Below are 19113 nucleotides of genomic sequence, written 5' to 3' on the forward strand. Positions count from 1 at the left end.
GACGCGGGCTCGCGCCCCGGTCCGGGAGGATCCCACGTGCCGCGGAGCGGCTGGGCCCGTGAGCCGTGGCCGCTGGGCCTGCGCGCCCGGAGCCTGCGCTCCGCGAGGGGAGAGGCCACAGCAGGGGGAGGCCCGCATACCCAAAAAAAAAAAAAAAAAAAGTAAAGTACTAGATAAAATAGCAAGGCCCAACTATATCCTGTCTACACGAGATGTACTTTTAAAATAAAGACAATACGTTGAAAATGAAAGGAAGAAAAACGATATACATGAAAACAGTAAGCAGAAGAAAGTCTGGCTCTACTAATGTCAGACAAAATCCACTTCAAGACATGAGCTCTACCAGAGTTAATATGGGATATTGCAGTACGATATAAAGGTCAATTAATCAGGGAAGACATAACAATAATAAATGTATAAGCACCTAATAGTAGAGTTGCAAAACAGATGAAGCAAAAAACTCAGAACCAAAAGGAGAAATAACCAAATACACAACCAAAAGGAAAGATTTTTAATGTCCCCCTCTCAGTAGGTAATAAAAAATTAGACAAAAAACTTAATAAGGATATAGAAGATCTAAACAACACTATCAACTACTTGGATTAAATTTGAGAATGCTACACCCAAAACTTGAATAATACTCATAAAATGTCTCAATAAATTTCAAAAGATTACAGTGTATGTTCTCTGACAATAGTGGAGTTAATAAGATATCTAGAAAAAACACATTTTTTAGACAACAACCCACTTTTATATTACCCATGAATCAAAGAAGAAATCACAAGGAGAATTAAAAGAAGGATTTTAAAGGTATGATAATGGAAACACAGCATATCAGAATGTGTAGAATATAGCTAAAGCTGCTTTTAATGAAATTTATACCTTTAAGTGCTTATATTAGAAAAGAGGAATGGTTTAGAGTCAATGATCTACTTTTTCTACCTTAAGAGCTTAAGAAGTTAGAACAAATTGAGCAAATTAAACCCAAAGTAGAAGTAGGGAAATAATAAAGATAAGATTAGAAATCAATGAAATACAAACAGAATTTAAGAAGACAAAATTTCTTCTTTGGAAAGATTAATAAAATTCATAGTTAGTAGGAAAGACCTTAACTGACTAACATACAAAGTGTCTCTTCAAAACTTTTCGGATCCAATGTGTTATGTGATTCCGAATTTTAGATCTTAGAAGGTTTGGTCCTGTAAATACTGTATATTATATAATATTTTCAATGAGGTCTGGGTACTACGCTATAATCAAACACATTAATATTTCCTAGTGAAATGCATAGATATTCACTTTTAGAAAGATAAGTATTATAAATAGCCTCATCACAATTCAGGTCAGGTTTTGTTGGCAAAAATTCCAAAACAAATTGGATTTTAGAGCTTTTTCTTTTAATTTCTGAATTGTAGCATTGCTATTGTGGATTTGTATTAAATTGATTACTCCTTTTTACAGATTGGTCTTTGATGTCCTTGAACATATGAGAGTGCCCCATTACTAAGTCTTAAGGGATGATTTTCTTAGCTAAGATCAAAGGATGAATTTTTTCCTCCTACAGTTGCCATGAGGCTAGAGGATCAGGATATTTAGTAAATCCAATGACCTTTATAGTGACCTTTGCCTACATTTGAAAATTAGACTTCCAGGTAACTGGGTTCTTCTTCACCACCGAGGACAGAAATTTCAGAGGAAGAGTATTCTCCCCCAACATGTAATTTTATAGTAAAATAACAAAAATCATCGAATTTCCAAACACACAACCGTAAATAGTGATATACACAACAAAACAGAAAATATCCTTGGAATTTTATAAAACCAGCACTTGTATTTTCCATTTTAAAAGTCCATTTTTGTCAGGCAAATTCCACGCGAAATATATTTTAAGTCAACAGTGAAAAAAGTTCATAAATCATACCTCTAAAAGTAATTTTATGCCTTATTTAAAATAATCTTAGCAGAAAATTTATTGCCCCGATTAAACATTATCTCTAGCTACAGGGAAATCCAATTGTACAAACCTAATATTTAATTCTCAGGAAGATCATAACAGGAAGAATAGCAACAGAACAGCGTTAATAGTAATGATTGTAAAAAATTTCCTTTAAAGCCCATGCAATACTCCTACAGATGCTAATTGGAGCCATGCATGCATGAAATCAGATACGTGTACTTACTATTACTGCTACTGCTGTCATTCCTAAGGGAACTGGCTGCAACAGGGGGTAACATAAATGGTTTTGTGACACTGACTCTGGAATCTAAATAGAAAGCAATAATGTGTCAGTGTTGCATGGTGATTTACATAAATTACAGAGTCCTCAAAAGGTGAAGTGCAATATCAGAGTACTTTCCAGGTCTGCTTCCCAAATCTAGATGATTCAGATTTGAGAAGGGGACATTAAGAAGACTGGAGGTGAAGAATAATATAATTGTACATTACTAGCAAATATCAGATAAAAATATGACTATCTCATATATTGTTTACTCATGCACAATAAGTGTTGTTTTGGCTTGAACACCAACAAATCTACAACTGTTTGTTTCTTTCATGCCACTGATATTTGCTTTTATATTAGACATACACACATCTTTCCCTAGCTACACATATATTTGAGTCAAAGGTAGGTTCTTACCTATACATATAAGATTCAAACTTGCTTTTTATACGTATATTAGAAATGCTTATATGTCTTACCTTTTTCAGGACTTGATGTTGAAGACATCACACATTCACTAGTTTTAGAAGCCACCATCTTCAAGTCTTTGAAGGCATCGATGGATTTATTAAAAATTCCAAAGAATTTTTCAGGAGTAAACAGCCTAGGTTCTGGGCTCTTAGGTGATTTTTTTACATTCTAGAAGAAGGAAAAAAAATAGGATTATATTTTTCAAATAGTCTGTAGATTTAACTGATGTCAAGGTAATAGACTATAAATGTGTCCTTGAAAGATTCAAGTGAAATGGACACTTTTAGACAACTGTTTTAACACATATAATTCAAATTGGTACTGCAGGGTAAATGATCCCATCCAGTTCAGTCTGGGGCTCAACTCCGGATAAAAGGAAGAGGGTGGTGGTAAGGGTGAGAAAGGTGAATACAACATCATAACAATGAAATAATCCTAACAACAAATTACAGACACTGTTCTTTAGAGATGCTCATTAAAATTATTACTCCTCATTAAAAAAAAATACCCCTCCATTAATACATGCTCCAAATAGCCAATAATTTAAAAGTCTGACGATAATAAGTACTGGCGAGGACACAGAGCAGAGGGGTCTCTTATAAATCACTGGAATGACATAAATTGGCACATTTGATATTATCTAGTAAAGCTGGACATGCGCCCATCCTGTGACCCAGAAATTCCACTTCTAGGTAAATACTCTGAGGAAGCTCTTGCACAACTGCATCAAGAGGCATTTAAGAAAGTTATTCCCAGCAGTGTTTATAAACCCTTACACCAATAAACATGAGTGGTTTAATAAACAGTGGTATATTGAATCAATGGAATGCTCTATAAACAGTAAAAAAAAAAAAAAAAAATTAACTACAGCTTTATGCATCAATGTGGGTATATCTTATAAACATAACACAGAGTGAAAGAAGCAAGTCTCAAAAGAATAAAAAGAGTATGATTTTCTATAAAATCCTCCAAGTCAAAGCTGTATTTTAGGAATTCATAAATACATGATTATCTATAAATAAAAGCAGGTAATAATAAGAGTTAACACCTATGTAGCACTTACTATGTACTACTCTATGATTAGTAAATGGACATTCTCTGGTATTTGGAATGCTCTTCCAGACATTGCCATTTACTGACCGCCTAACTCATCTTTCAGGCCCCAATGCGTATGTTATTTCCTTCATGATACCTCATCTAATATACCCTACTTTTTGTGAACTTTACTTCTTATCAATGCCATTAGCACACTATCTGTACTGATATGATTGATATAAAAAGAGATGTTAACTCTAAGAGATGTGCTCATCTTAAAAATTTTTTAATTAAAAATTTATAAATTAGAAATCTCACAAATATGCCCCCATCCCAGCCATGACCAATCAGCACAGGTTTTAGAGAGGAGTAATAAAAAGCAATCCTAATGAATACAAAGTTACCTCAAATGAGTGTTCTTCCATGCACTCCACAAGGTCATCGACTATTTTCACAAGTTTGTCTATGATAGAGTAATTACTCAAGCCTTCAGAAATATTTGAAAACTTGTCCAGAAGATCAGTCAAGCTGACTGACAATTGTTCCACCATCTCGCTTATCCAACAATGACTAGGCTGTAAGAAATTGAAAGAAAAGAAGATAAAGCACCTATTTTAAGTACAGTAACCTTGGATTACCCTTCAAAGCCATCAATGTTTCAGTCATGGACTCCTGGACAAAGGATTTACTTATATCAGAACAGGTTAGTTCTTATGTTTTGTTTAACTTATACCTAACGTCTGTTTCAAAATTTACAAATGCATAAAGATCAGAGGAAACTGTTGGTGGTTAGTTCTTATGTTTTGTTTAACTCATACCTAACATTTGTTTCAAAATTTACAAATGCATAAAGATCAGAGGAAACAGTTGATGGTAAAGATTTTGCTCTTCCATGGAAGTAAAATTAAGACAAGAAGAGCCAAGACAGAGCCCTTGACAAGGTTCAGATACTAATGGAATTCAAAAGAACTTTAGGCCCAGAGGAAACTATAAAAAAATTACTGTGGGAGAGAGTCCTAGTCTTCAAGGAACTTCCAGTCTTTTGATGAATTGGAAAATGAATCAGTGGATTAATAATAGCTTATTTTTCTAAAGACCTTGATAGATTTCAAGGCTTCTTCATAGATGAATTCCTGTGTGTGTTTAAAAAAAAAAAAAAAAAAAAAAGTAGCACTGGCAGAATGTGGTCTGAGAGAGAAGCACGTTTGCCTTAGTGGCAGGATCAGCTACATAATTTGTGGGGCCAATGGCAAAATGGAAATGTATTTATTGTTCAAAAACATGTTCAAAAAAATGATTAAGAGTTTCAAGATGGCGACAGCAGAGCATGAAACCAAGCATGGAGCCCCCTGCCCATGAAGCCAGACCTGCCCACTGGTTAGAAGCTCAAGCCTTGGAGTCAGGCATAACTGGGTTCAGTTCTGGCTGACAGACTCCAGACAAGCTACATAAATTCTCTGAACCTCACTTTGCCTCTCTATAGAATGGGAATAATGGAAACAAGGTAGTTTTGAGGAGATGAGGTACATAATTTGAATGTAAGTTTCATGAAGGCAATATTTTTATAAAATCTTGTTCCCTACAGTGTCTCCTGGGGCCTAGAACAGTGTCTGTCTTATGGGAGTTGCTCAGAAACTACTTGCTGAACCGATGTAGGTGTGATTAAAAAATGAACGAGAGGGGCTTACCTGGTGGCGCAGTGGTTAAGAATCTGCCTGCCAATGCAGGGGACATGGACCTGGTGGCACAGTGGTTAAGAATCCGCCTGCCAATGCAGGGGACACGGGTTCGAGCCCTGGTCCGGGAAGATCCCACCGGCCGCAGAACAACTAAGCCCGTGAGCCACAACTACTGAGCCTGTGCTCTAGAGCCCGCGAGCCACAACTACTGAGCTTGTGTGCCACAACTACTGAAGCCCACGTGCCTAGAGCCTGTGCTCTGCAAGAAGAGAAGCCACCGCAATGAGAAGCCTGTGCACTGCAACAAAGAGTAGCCCCCACTCTCAGCAACTAGAGAAAACCCTTTCTGCATGCAGCAGCGAAGACCCAGTGCAGCCAAAAATTAAATAAATGAATGAATTTTTTAAAAATTTAATTTCTTTTGTAATACAGGTCTACCAGTAAGAAGAATGGAATGCTTTATTTTGGGTCAACGTTTTGCTTGGGGTTAAAAGCATTCTCTATCATCAAATAGACTGTAAATGTTTATCTGTAAAAAACAAATTTAGCTGCCTGTCCATATAAAAGTAGCCAGCAGACTGGATCTGGCCTATAGGGTATAGTTTGCCAACCCCTGCTATAAATGGCTGTGGATCAATAAAGGTTTAGATTATTAGGAAAAACTTCTTAGTATGTTAGAATGGATTATAATTTTTTGAAATTAATGTGACATCACTTAAAATATAATAATTGGTCATAAATTCACATACTTGGTATACTGTAACGTTATCTTCTCTTATAAAGATCTTTTAAGTAAAGGTCCTGATTTATTTTTTTAACTCTGTTAAAATGATATAGTGAGAAAAATAATTATTGGCAAAGATAAAATGGTCTTGGCTTATTAAGATCCTAAATAATTTTAAATGACTCCTATTGTAATAAAAATGTTGTAATCAGAGAGAGTAACCGATGCCATGTAAAACGAATAAAACCACTAAACTTTATTGCTTTATCTACCAGCAGAATATCTCTGTGGGGGAAGGTCAAGTAATTTATGTATTCTAAATTATACAAGGGGGCCATTTTATATGTATTTAACAGAACAGTTTTAATTAATATGATTCAGCTGAAAGGGAAACTGGCTTATCTACAGATAGGTAAGCTGCAATTTCTGGAAGCATTAAGTGCCATTTAAAACTTTTAGGGAGTGTTGGCTCTGGCTTCAGATAAGTAGAATAAACAAACCCCTAAATGGGAATTAGTTCAATTAGGCCATTTCATTTGATTCATCAACCAAGTTCTCAAAGACTGTGTTTCCAAACATGTTGAGAATGAACTCTTTGTTTTGTAAAATTAACGCTTATCTCAAGCATATGCAAGTTCATATTTGCATCGTTAACAAGTCTCTTTACAAGCTGTCAGTCTTTCTTTTGGGGCTGACTGCTCTCCAAGTTTCCGTCTGTTTAGACAGTGATAATTCCCTTTAGATAGTCAGCCCTATCAGCAAGGGGCAGATTTCCTAGGATATAGGAAACAGCACATTCTGTAAATACTGCCTTAATAGTACTTATTCGGTAGAACAGCCTTCACCAATTCGTTCACTCGGTTGAAATTGTGCGAATTTTTCCATGGCAAGCAGATCTCATGTATTAATCTTTTCAAACTCTGTCCTTGCTCCACTTTGTGAATAAGCTTGCCTGTCCTCTCAGATCCTCTGATGTGTAGGAACCAAAATCAAATTCCCTTGTTCTGAACTAAGGTACTCCTTTTGTTTCTGTGGTCTTTGCCTTAAATGAACAGGTTGGTTCTGTTGTTGTTGTTTCTTTTTGGTTTTGTTTGGTTTTTGTTGCTTTTTTGTGGTTAAAGCAGAAAAGAGTTTGTTTATATGTTTCTTATTTTTAACTGGGAACTCTGGGGTGCTTACTGCCACTTCTGTTTGTCTCTATTTTCAAATGAACTCTATGTTTACATTCCATATTCAAGTTCTTACTTAACTATGACTACTAGCCCCATGGCCACCACCCTTGTTTTCACATACCTAATCAACAGTCCAAGCAATCAACTTTTCCCAGTAAAATATTCAACCCTAAACCTCTAATTTCTTAGTTAAATCCTGGAAATCCCACAGTCTAATCCTAGCCCACTATCTGCCCTTGTAGAGTTATGAAAAATTCGTTGATATTTGATATAAACTTCTGGACTACACTGCTGAAAAATATATTTCTAAACGTCTTTAACTGTATTTCATTCACTATTCATTCTTGGAAAAGACTAATCAATTCAAAGTTCGTTCTTTTCACTAAATTTGTTTAAACAGTTATTAAAGATAAAATTGAGGTAAACAATATTAAATATTAGCCAGTTTTAACTTGTCTGCCTGCAAGAAAAGAAACCAGTTTTGACAAGAATATCAAGCAGTTTCGTATTTTCTTTTTAATTAAATATAGTCAATGATTTGCAGAGAGAACAAAACTCAGTGAACTAAATATTTCATTTGTGAGATGATAGGAAGTCTCTCTGTTTTTCACCTCTTCCAAGATTATGATTAGGAAATAGATAATTAAAAGTTTGAGGGTCACAAATTTAATTTTTTCCTTTACCTTAATAACAGGCATTATTGTCACTCTTTATCTTTCAGAGACCATTTTAAACAAATAGTTTTATATAAATATTAACTCACAGCATATATCAGAAGAATGTAAGATACACATAATGTTCTTTATTTCACTAGAAGAATGTGAAGAATTAATAAAGTTGATAAAGTCACACAGGATGTCAAAGAGGTGATGTAAGGAGTACCTTTCAAATTCCTGAAGTACACATAATTTAACGTTTTATTCACCCGTATACATACAAAAAGAAATATAGTTCTTGTTTTGAAAAACTCCAAACTCCTTAACTCCATACTCTTAATTTCTTACCTTCTTTCTTGGTAGCCTCTGTCTTACATTTTCTGGGTCAATTATAGCAGCTCTATTTAGGACTACTGGAGCAACACATGCTTTCTATTCATCTTTGTGTGTGTGTGTGTATATATATATATATATATATATATATATACACACACACACATACACACATATAACATGTATCATTCTAGAATGCTAATTGAATCAATGATATTGACTCAATGTCTTTGACCTGCTAGCATGCCACCACAGAAGATTTGGGTAAAAACTGTGAACTTCCTAAGGGATTTTAAAATACCATAAGCACCAAATTAATGATTTAACTAAACAATTAAAGATATAAAAACTACTACAATTGAAAGCATTCTAAACATAACCAGGAATATGACCGCTTCCAAAAACCAAAAATGAAAATTTAAAATAGATGATATATGAATTTCATAAGATGTATGACATAATACCTCTGTGGACCCAGAACTGGTAAATTTGAGTCACTGGCTGAAATAAAAACATCCTGGGGACTTGCTAAAACTGGCCTGCTTTCTCCTCTCCATCCCCTGCTTCATTTAAGAAACTGTTCCGGTTTAATAGCTGAAAACATTTGACACACTCTTCCACATAAGTCTTAGATGAAGAGAGAGTCTCTAAGAGCAGTCACCATAAGCCTTTTGGAATTAGAATCTGAAAGTGGACAAAACATACTCTAACATTTCTTCATGGATGCACTTGGCACTACTTTTCCATTTGGTAACTGTCTTAGATACGTGTCTGCTTCCTTAGTGGGCCTCATGTAGTTGTCTGCACTGTGAGGGATTTCTCCACAAAGGAGCTGGGGTAAAATATCCATTAGAGACTCAGAGGGAGGAAAGGCCTGGCTCATAAACTATGAGGCTTCTGAGGAATATTCACAGTGAGTCTTCACCCCATCTTCTAATCCGACCCATCTAATTACCAGGATTACCACCCAGTTTGATTGCTTTTGTTTTGTTTTCTTTAATGAGTGTCAACCCTCAATCTTGCCAGAATTAGAGGTATGGATGCCCAGGGCACAAAAGCATTCCTTTCTTTCCTCTTGTGCTTCTAGCATTTACCTCCTGGCTGGGCAGACAAAAGAATCTAGAGCCATGCCACTGGAATGACAGTGGTTTAGATCTGGAAGAAATGCTGAAGACCATCTGGTCCAGTCCCACTAATTTCATAAATGAGAAAACCAAGGCCTAAAGCAGTAAAGTAGCTTGCCAAGATTACACAACAAACTTAAAACAAATATGAGAATCCAAGACTCCCAAGCACTCGTCTAGTTCTTTTATCAGTGAATACAGTCAAAGCACATACAGCTGCAGTATTTTCTTCTGCTGGGTTCTCCATGACTCATGTGGTCTCACATCTGGACGAGGCACACTGGTCCTTAACCTCAGTTAAGAGATTTCTTAAGAATTGGAAATGGCTCTGTCTCATTTCAATGAATCCAGAGATATACCACAGAAAGCAAATTTCTCCCAGAAATCGTTGCAACCAAAGAGCAAATGCTAATCGCCTTTAGCGAACTCTCTCTGGTTTTTACTCTTAGGGCTAGAAAGCTGACACTCCCTGCCACTCTCAAACATGCCATGGGCAGGCAGATTTAAAACATTCCTACAGTAACACTTTGTAAAATATTGTGTGCTCACATGACTACTGTAGAGTCTCCAAAATCTTAACTCCCTTTTCGATGAGCTGGGTTTTGTCGTTATTTATTTTAGTCTTCTGTCTAAACAATTAATTTGGGTTTTCAGTGTTCACTGTAGACATCTAACTTTGCATTTTCTTGTTTGAGTTAAAGTGATGTAGAAACCTCAATCTGATTAAGATGGTAATCAGGCCAAACACTATAAATATGTGATGTTTCCCGGGGCAGGCCCGTAAATGGCCTCTGAACCAGACACAAAATAGCACCATGAGGAAGGATTAGCATATAGGGAGGTGCGGGCAGCAACGATGAACTAGAGGCTGTGTCTAATTCTAACTCTGTTAACACACTTTGTGACTTCAGGCAAGTCACTTATTCAGAACTTCACTTTCTCTATAAAATACAGGGGTTTGTCTAATCGGTGCTAGCTGATAGGGGGTCCGTTAGCCACCTTCAGCTACTTATCACTCAAAATGTGGCCAGTGTGACTGAGGAACTAAAATATTAGTTTTGCTTAACTAATTCAATCTGTTGAAAGTTAAAAAATCAATACTTGATTTGGTGACTGGAAAACTTTTCAGTATGTTTGGAAAAGCTTAGCTATGGGAATATGCATTTTCAACTGTAAATGTTAGAAAAAGCTACATGAATAAATATTTCTGATGAAAATTTAATGTCTAACTGGAGTGTACTGTAGGTATGAAATACACAGTGGATTCTGAATAAATATAAAAAAATGAAAACAATCCCATTGATAATTTTATATTGATTGTAAGGTACAGTGATAACATTTTGAATATATTGGACTAAATAAAATTTAATATACTTAATTTTTCCTGTTCCTTTTTATTTTTTAAAATGTAGCTACCAGTCAATTTAACATTACATATGTGGCTTCTATCAGATAGTAATGGTCTAGATGTTCTGAAAGTATCTTAATATAATCGCTTATTTATTAAGATGGGCCCTGTAGTTTGAGAATACAAAAGAGCCACTTAAAAATCATATTTAATCTTATATTTTATTCATTTACCTAACATATTACACTTACTCCTTTGAAATACATACTCTATTATATGAGAGATAGAAGTAGTTAAGTACAGTGTCTACTTGACTGACGTCTGTTTCTATAGGGAGGACATCAAATCATAGGGGTGGATTCTGAGGATCCACACTTACAAATAGTGAACTTGCCCTGCGGCCACAGCTGATTGAACAATGGTGCCCTCCTGAGCCAGATGGGTCAATCAGAAAGTCCCTCCCCAAAACTGGTAGTGATGATAGGAACTGACAATGAGTCTCTGAGCAGGGTCAAAACTAATATGTAAATGTGGGAGCTCTGGGGCAGCGATATGCCCCCCAGGTGACTGGAACAGAATAAAATTCTGCACAGGCGAAACAGAATGAGGCAGAGATGCAGAGAAGGGGAAAGGAAAACCTGGTAGCTTTCCAATCCTGGCTCCAGTCCCTTCATGAGGCCTGGCTGCATCCCTATCCTTGACTGGAGTGCTATTCTTCAGTCTCCTTAAAATAATGGGACTTTTTTGTTTTGTTTTGTTTTGTTGGTAAAGCTTGAGTTCATTACTCTTAGTGAGAACCAAAGGAATGTAAACAAATAAGATGGGCTCCTCAAGATTTGGAAATCACGCATTTTCTTGCCAACAGTTAAATGTTTACTGGTGAGTAGTTTTTGAGTAGCTACTACCTGCCTAAATGGTAAGGAAATACAAAGGAGTAAAAGATTTGATCCCTATTCTTTAGATAAATACAGCAAAAAGAGAAAATATAACAACAAAATAACTGTGATGACATAGGGCAATCATTGTACGTATACTGTATCTTGGGTTTTTCATATCTTAATTATTTCTCACAACAGTACTTTGAGACAAGTCCACAGCGCATACGATTTTAAACAGCTGTGTAAGCAATATATGATCAAGTACCCCAAATGATTAGTTTCTGGACAAATTCTATAGAAATTCAGAGATGATAAACTAAAAGGTAAGGTCCACAGAGCAGATACCACACCAGTGTTGCTGACTACTTGTCCCCCACAAGGACCAAGCAGAAGCACAAAATCGGGGTGATGTCAATTTTTAATGGCCAAATGATATGGGGAAGAGAGCATGGTCTGGAACAGTAGGAAGTGGTCTTATGAGAAAGAGGGATCTTAAGTTGACCTTGGAGGCCAATGACCACTAAGATGCTTTTAGCCCCAGGGTATTGTGTAATTCTGTGGGTAGAATTTGGATGAGAGGATGGGAGAAAAGTACATTCCTAGTAAAGGGAAGTAGTACTAGGCAGCCTTGGAATTGAGAATAAGCAAGGTGATTCTAGGAGGCAGGGATGCATCTGGCTGGAGGGGCGAGTTTGTGTTGGGGAAGAACGGGTATTGAGGTGGTTTGGGTGGGGCAGGATTAGGGAAGGTCAAGAACATCAGATTCAGGAATTTGGCTTTCAGCCTTCAATCACCGAGAACAATGAGAAGGTTCTTGATTAAGGAAATGACTCAATAAAAGTAGTGTAACAGAAGGCTCACGGAAACCATGATTCCTCAAAATTGCATGATACAGCTCTTAGACCTAAGAGTTTTTACAAAATGCACACATATCTAAAAGAAGATAACAGTATGACATTGAGGTGCAGATAATGTGTGATGAGTTACAGTCATTCGACTCATCATCAAAATCTTGTAGATTCTATTAAATTGGTGCCTCAGGGAAATTACAAGTGATTACATGTTAGGGCACTTTCCTCCTTCCTTCCTTCTTCATTTTCTTTCAGCAGATAATTTATTAAGTGCCTATCATATGTTGGACACTGAGGCTAGAAGAGCAAAGTTATACAATTCCTGCCCTCAGGAAGTTTACAGGTGAATAGAAGATTATCAACTAAATAATTCCACAAATAAACGAAAGCACTACTACTCCGAGGAGTGCTATGAAAAGAGTTTCTAATAGGAGGATATGGCTTCCTCAAGGAGAGGGAAGGCTTCCTTAAAGAAGTGAAATTGAAAATGAAAGAGTCAGACAAATAACAAACGCTGGAGAGGGTGTGGAGAAAAGGGAACCCTCTTACACTCTTGGTGGGAGTGTAAGTTGGTGCAGCCTCTAGGGAGAACAGCATGGAGGTTCCTCAGAAAACTAAAAATAGAGCTACCATAGGATCCAGCAATCCCACTCCTGGGCATATACCCGGACAAAACTACAATTCAAAAAGATACATGCACCCCTATGTTCAGAGCAGCACTATTGACAGTAGCCAAGACATGGAAACAACCTAAATGTCCATCGACAGATGAATGCATAAAGAAGAAGTGGTACATATATACAATGGAATATTACTCAGCCAGAAAAAGGAATGAAATAATGCCATTTGCAGCAACATGGATACAGCTAGAGATTATCATACTAAGTGATGTAAGTCAAAAAGAGAAAGACAAATACCATATGATATCCTTATATGTGGACTAAAATATGGCACAAATGAACCTATCTACAAAACAGAAACAGACTCACAGACATAGAGATCAGACTTGTGGTTGCCAAGGGGTGGGGGGAGGGAATTTGGGGTTGGTAGATGCAAACTGTTACATTTAGAACGGATAAACAATAATGTCCTACTGTATAGCACAGGGAACTATATCCAATGTCCTGGGATAAACCATAATGAAAAAGAATATGAAAAAAAAGAATGTCTGTATGTGTACAACTGAGTCACTTTGCTGTACAGCAGAGATTGGCACAGCATTGTAAATCAACTATACTTCAATTTAAAAAAAAAAAGAAAATGAAAGATTCAGGAGTTACCTAAACAAAAGGATTGACCAGCACTCTGGGTACAGAGAAAGGCATGCAGGAAAGGAACAGTGGCAGCAAGGAACACGTGAGGTTGAGGGACTGAACAAGAATTTGAAAAGATGCCAGATCACGAGAGCCTTGGAGGCCTTGTTTAAGAAGCTCCTTTTCCTAAGAACAACCATTCAAAACATATGAAGAGGAGGGGTAAAATGATCAGGTGTATTTGTTTTGTTTTGTTTTTTTAATTAAGAACCACCCTGTCTTCTAAAGAAGAGTTGAAACCTCACATAATAAATCCTGGAATGGTGAGGGAGATGAGAAGAGCCCAGAGGGAGCAGACCAGGCAAAAGAAGGTGGGGAGAGTTGAGATAGTGAAATCGTGCAGACGGGAGGAAGGGTGCTACAGAGGGAAGATGGCTGGGAGGCATATTGTTAGAATAACATTATGTATGGCCAACGGCTTATTTGTTTAACCTTGTCTTTAAAAGAATAATGATTAAAAACTGACATGAGATGGGCTTCCCTGGTGGCGCAGTGGTTGGGAGTCCACCTGCCGATGCAGGGGACACGGGTTCGTGCCCCGGTCCGGGAAGATCCCACATACCGCGGAGCGGCTGGGCCCGTGAGCCATGGCCACTGAGCCTGCGCGTCCGGAGCCTGTGCTCCGCAACGGGGGAGAGGCCACAACAGTGAGAGGCCCACGTACCGCAAAAAAAAAAAAAACCCCAAAACTGACACGACAGTAAAGACTGGTTCAGGTTAAGAATCATCAGTAGATGCTAAATCCACGAGAGAAATTTTGATGAAGAACTGTACATGGTCTTCAAGTATCTCCCCAAAGATTGCTTCTTAGTTGTTAATGAGTAAATACACAGAAATGGTGGAACACCTGAACCAGGAGATCAAAACATGCAGCACTATGGAGAGAAGATGGACATTGTGTGCCTTTGGATGTGATAACCTGAGGACACGTTATCACTTAATGTAGCATCATGGCTTGGAATGCTTATTCTGAATATAATCATTAAAAAACATCAATTGTTTCAAAGAGAAATATTTTATCGAAAGGGGAGGGCTGTATAACTCAAAAATTTCATTGTCATAAAGACAAAGAAAGGGTGGGAAGTCTTAAAGTAAGACCGGAGAGACACGATGTATTAGTTTCCATGAACTTAGTGGGCTTAAAACAGCACAAATTTATTATTTTATAGTTCTTGAGGTCAAAGTCCTAAATGGGTCTTCCTAGGCTCAAATCAAGGTGATCACAGGGGCTGTGTTTCTTCTAGTGGCTCTACAGAAGAATCCCTTTCCTCGCCTTTTCTAGGTTTTAGAGATCTCCTGAATTCCTTGGCTTGTGGCCCCTTCATCTTCAAAGCCAGTAGTGTAACATCTTCTCTCTGGTCCCTAAACTCCTCCCTCCCTCTCATAAGGATTCATGTGATCAGACTGGGCCCACCTGGATACTCCAGAATACTCTCCCCATCCCCAAATCCTTAATTACATCAGCAAAGACCCTTTTGCCATGGAAGGTAATATAGTCACAGCATGAGACATCTTTGGGGACCATTATTCTGCCGATCATGGATGATATTAAAATGCAAATCATGATCCTAGATTAGATCTTGTACTAGAGGGAAAAAAATGCAAAAAAAAATGATAAAATTGAAATACAGCCAATAGATTGAAGTATTTTAGTTACTGCTAAATTTATTGAAGCGGACAACCATACTGTGGTTATGTAAGAGAAAATCCTTAGGAAACACACACTGAAGTATTTTAGGGGTTAAACAGCCATTCTGTATACAACTTACTCAATGGGTTTAGAAAAATAACACATGTGCACACAGAAAGCAAGCATTTAGTAAAGCAAATGAGGCAAAATGTTAAAAATAGATTAATCTGTATTACAAGGTATATGGGTGTTCTTTAAATATTCTTATAACTTTTCTGGAAATTTGAAAGTATTTTCAAATAAAAAGTTAGGAGAAAACTGATAAATACGTAATTTAACTAAAAAGGGATGAATTTTTTTACTCAAATACCACAAGCAACTCATAGTTTATATCATTTTTAGAGGGGTCAGAATGACAGCAGATGTGTGGCCCAAATTCAGCAACTCAGTTTTTGTTCTTTCTATAATAACATTACTAGTAAGTGGAAAGGGTCAGAAACGTTTAGGATTTTTTAGTTTGAGAACTTAAAGGAAATCCTAACAGTCTGACAGTATTATAGTTTCAAAGAGTTTAAAATAAAATTGGTAATTATTGTTAGATTTAAATACCAACCAGTGGATCACACCCTGCTCTTTGTGAGAGACAATCTGCTGGGTAATTTTCTTAAAAGACCCTTAGAAACGTAACCTCCCCTTTTCAGGAGTATTTAGCTTATTTTTAAAACAAAAGCAAAAAATAAAGTGTATTCTACCCTATTGCTTTCTTCTGCCTAGTGCCTCTGGCAGAATTTTACTGCTTTGGCCCCAGAGAATCTTTCTGGTACCCATACTGGCTCCCACTCTACCCTCTGTTGTTTAAAGACAAAAGATACCGCAGCTGGGGCTCTGACCACTGACAAATAATCAGGGGCCTCTCCACTGGGAAACTCCTCTGGTCTTGGCAGAAACTAACATTTTAAAATGAAGGTAAAACAAAGAGTAAGACCCCCTATTTCTACCCAAAGGCCTATGCACGGGCTTGTTTTTCTTGCCAACCGCGGTAGCCAAGAACAGAGTTTCTCCAGTTGTGCCAGGACAGTGTGCCAAGACCAAATAATAGCGGACTTTTCTCAATTACAGAAACAAGAAAAAAAAAATAGGTGACAATGAATCAGCTTTATTTTTACAAGTTTAGCTCTTGTTATCACTAACCGATACCGAAATCTATGATTTAGCACAATCTATGATTTATACCAGCACAAAATAATCTATTTCACTATTTTCAGTTTAACATATTGTTTTTCAAAGAGCTGCATGATTTCTTTGAGAGAGTTTGGCAATCCCAGGCCTAAGTGCTTCTATAGTCAGGAGCAGGGTGCATCTTTATTACTTAGATGCTTCACTTAGAACACTTTCCCTTGCTATTATAATTATTTAGATACCCACATTTAGGGTTAAGAGTCAGATGACCTAGGGTTTCTTTTCAAGGCTCTATCACTTTCTAGTTGTTTAACTTTGTGCAAAATACTTCTGGGTTGTAAAGCTCAGGGTGTCATTTGTAAAATAGGAATCACAGTAGCTATCCTGCTTTCCTCACAGGGTTTTTCGGATCATCCAAGGAGGTTAAAAACATGAAATCATTTTGAGAATAGAAAAGCATTATGAAAAGGCCAGCTACTCCCCCCGCCCATTATTATTAAAGTTTTTGAACATAAGGCTAATTGATGTATATTTGTTTCTTAAAGTGTCTCATAAAGTGCTAGCTCCATAGTGTTTCCTAAACAGACACTTGCTGAGTGAGTAAGCAAATGATTAATTAAGTTTCAGGCTGCTATAATGTTACATTATTATTTCCAGAGAACTCTCCTAATTCAATAGGACAGACATTGACCTAGACTTGCTAGGTCAACAAAGAGGATAACTTGTTCAACAAGAAGGTACATGTTCTAAGGAATTCTAAGGAACATAGTAGATAGTAAATATTTTAGCATAGACTAATGAAAAGAAATATGCCTTTCAAGAGAATGCTCTTGAAATGACAACCTTATTGTCTTTGAAAGACGTTTTAAACACAGCACTGAGTGATGTGCTTAACATACTTGAACTGGTAATAATTTTGATGGACTCGTCCAGAGAAAGGACTCAAAGTTTAAGACAACTTGCACAAAGTCAATGTGTAATAAGTATTTTTGGTAAGTTATGGAAAGATGTCAAGTTGCAGAACAGAGAGTAACCCAAATGATTTTAAATTAACTCAAAGGAACAATACAGTAGTTAAAATGAATTAACATGGAACATGTTATACGTCAAAGGCATGTTGCAAAATATAAGCAAGTTGCAAAGTGATACATGCAGTATAATGGCATTAACATAAAATATGCAAAAAAATTGGTATCTTATGAATGGATGTACAGTTTGCAATCAAAGTATTAGAGCAGGGCTACTGTGGGCTGTTGCACTCAACACAGCTCCAAGGGGATGGTATCTTCAGGTCAAGCCTTGAAAACATGCATTGGAATGAAAAATTCCAGCTCAGAATACTTATTCCTAAGAGACAAAGTGAGCACTAATGGGTATAGGAAAGGGGCATATATGGGGCTTTAGTTATATTTATCATGATTCACTATTAAAAAATACATTTGAAGCAAATACTGCACAATGGTACCATTTGACAAGCTATGTGATGAGTACACAGTCATTACATTATTCCCTATGCTCGAAATATTTCTTCATGTATGAATACTGATACTATGTAAGGAGAAAAACAAAATTGCTTAGTTACAGTAATAAAGGAGTACCTATAATCATAGCCACATATTTTTATTGTAAGGTTTTAAGAATCAATCACATTGCAAATAAATTCAGAGATAAAACATTTTGGGTTCTCAAATTAACTCAAATTAAACAGGAGACTTATATAGGACCTTTTCAGGTATGAAAATAATTTACATAATTTTACACTCAAGCCTTTTTTGGGGGAAGACTGAAGGAAAAAGAGAAATCAGTGGCTAGCTCTAAGGAAGGTGATGTTATTTACTTTGGGAGTACAGGTGTAAGACACATGTGCTGAAATGCTCATCCAAAAATAAAGTTTAGCAGTTGCCTGAGGAAAAAAAATATGTAAGTCAAATTCCAAAGATACCTTCTTCAAATTCTGACAATTAGCAAACTCCTAAATGGCAGATAATTTCCTATCTCAATATGAATGATCCCATCTCTTTTGTCAACTACCAAAATGAAACCCAGAAATGTACAGTTTACATACCAAAACGTCCATCCCGGGGACATATTTGAGGGTTATCTTATAGTCTTTTGGAAGATTTGCCACCTACAGAGACCAAAAAAAAAAAAAAAAAAAAAAAAAGGAAAAAAATATCTGTAAGAAAATCCATACATATCAGTCGTCATATTGTTTTTAGTGGTTTGGAGAAAAACACCTACAAACCTATTATGCTTTTAGTTACTACTGAATTTCAATATTTACATATATAGTGATTTTTCATTCTTGATTTCCCTTTGCAATCAAAGGCACTCTCCAGAAATAAAGTGATAATACAAATCTTTTTTCCTCCAAATTCAGTTATGGGTGGCTAAGTATAATCTACTGAGTTTTGGAAACATGATTTGAATTTCAATTTCCGTCTGTGGTCTTGGAATTTCCCTCTAGGATTATATTCCTACTTGTTCCTCCAAAGGAT

General features: G+C 36.6%; 1 protein-coding gene across 3 annotated transcripts in view; it reads right to left on the reverse strand.

The window, feature by feature from the left end:
- The window catches only part of KITLG (KIT ligand), a 90561-nt gene that overhangs the window by 21873 nt on the left and 49575 nt on the right, over positions 1-19113 (reverse strand). The window contains exons 3-6 of one of the 3 annotated variants that reach the window (XM_007114510.2): positions 18681-18743; positions 4133-4303; positions 2702-2861; positions 2181-2264 (exon numbers count right to left, since the gene is read on the reverse strand). In XM_007114510.2, coding sequence (XP_007114572.1) covers positions 2181-2264; positions 2702-2861; positions 4133-4303; positions 18681-18743 — 478 coding nt within the window. The remainder of the gene's footprint in view (positions 1-2180; positions 2265-2701; positions 2862-4132; positions 4304-18680; positions 18744-19113) is intronic. The other 2 variants (XM_007114511.4, XM_007114512.4) reach the window with 2 other exon arrangements.

Source organism: Physeter macrocephalus, chromosome 6, assembly GCF_002837175.3.
Source record: "Physeter macrocephalus isolate SW-GA chromosome 6, ASM283717v5, whole genome shotgun sequence".
NCBI classification, from domain to species: Eukaryota; Metazoa; Chordata; class Mammalia; order Artiodactyla; family Physeteridae; genus Physeter; species Physeter macrocephalus.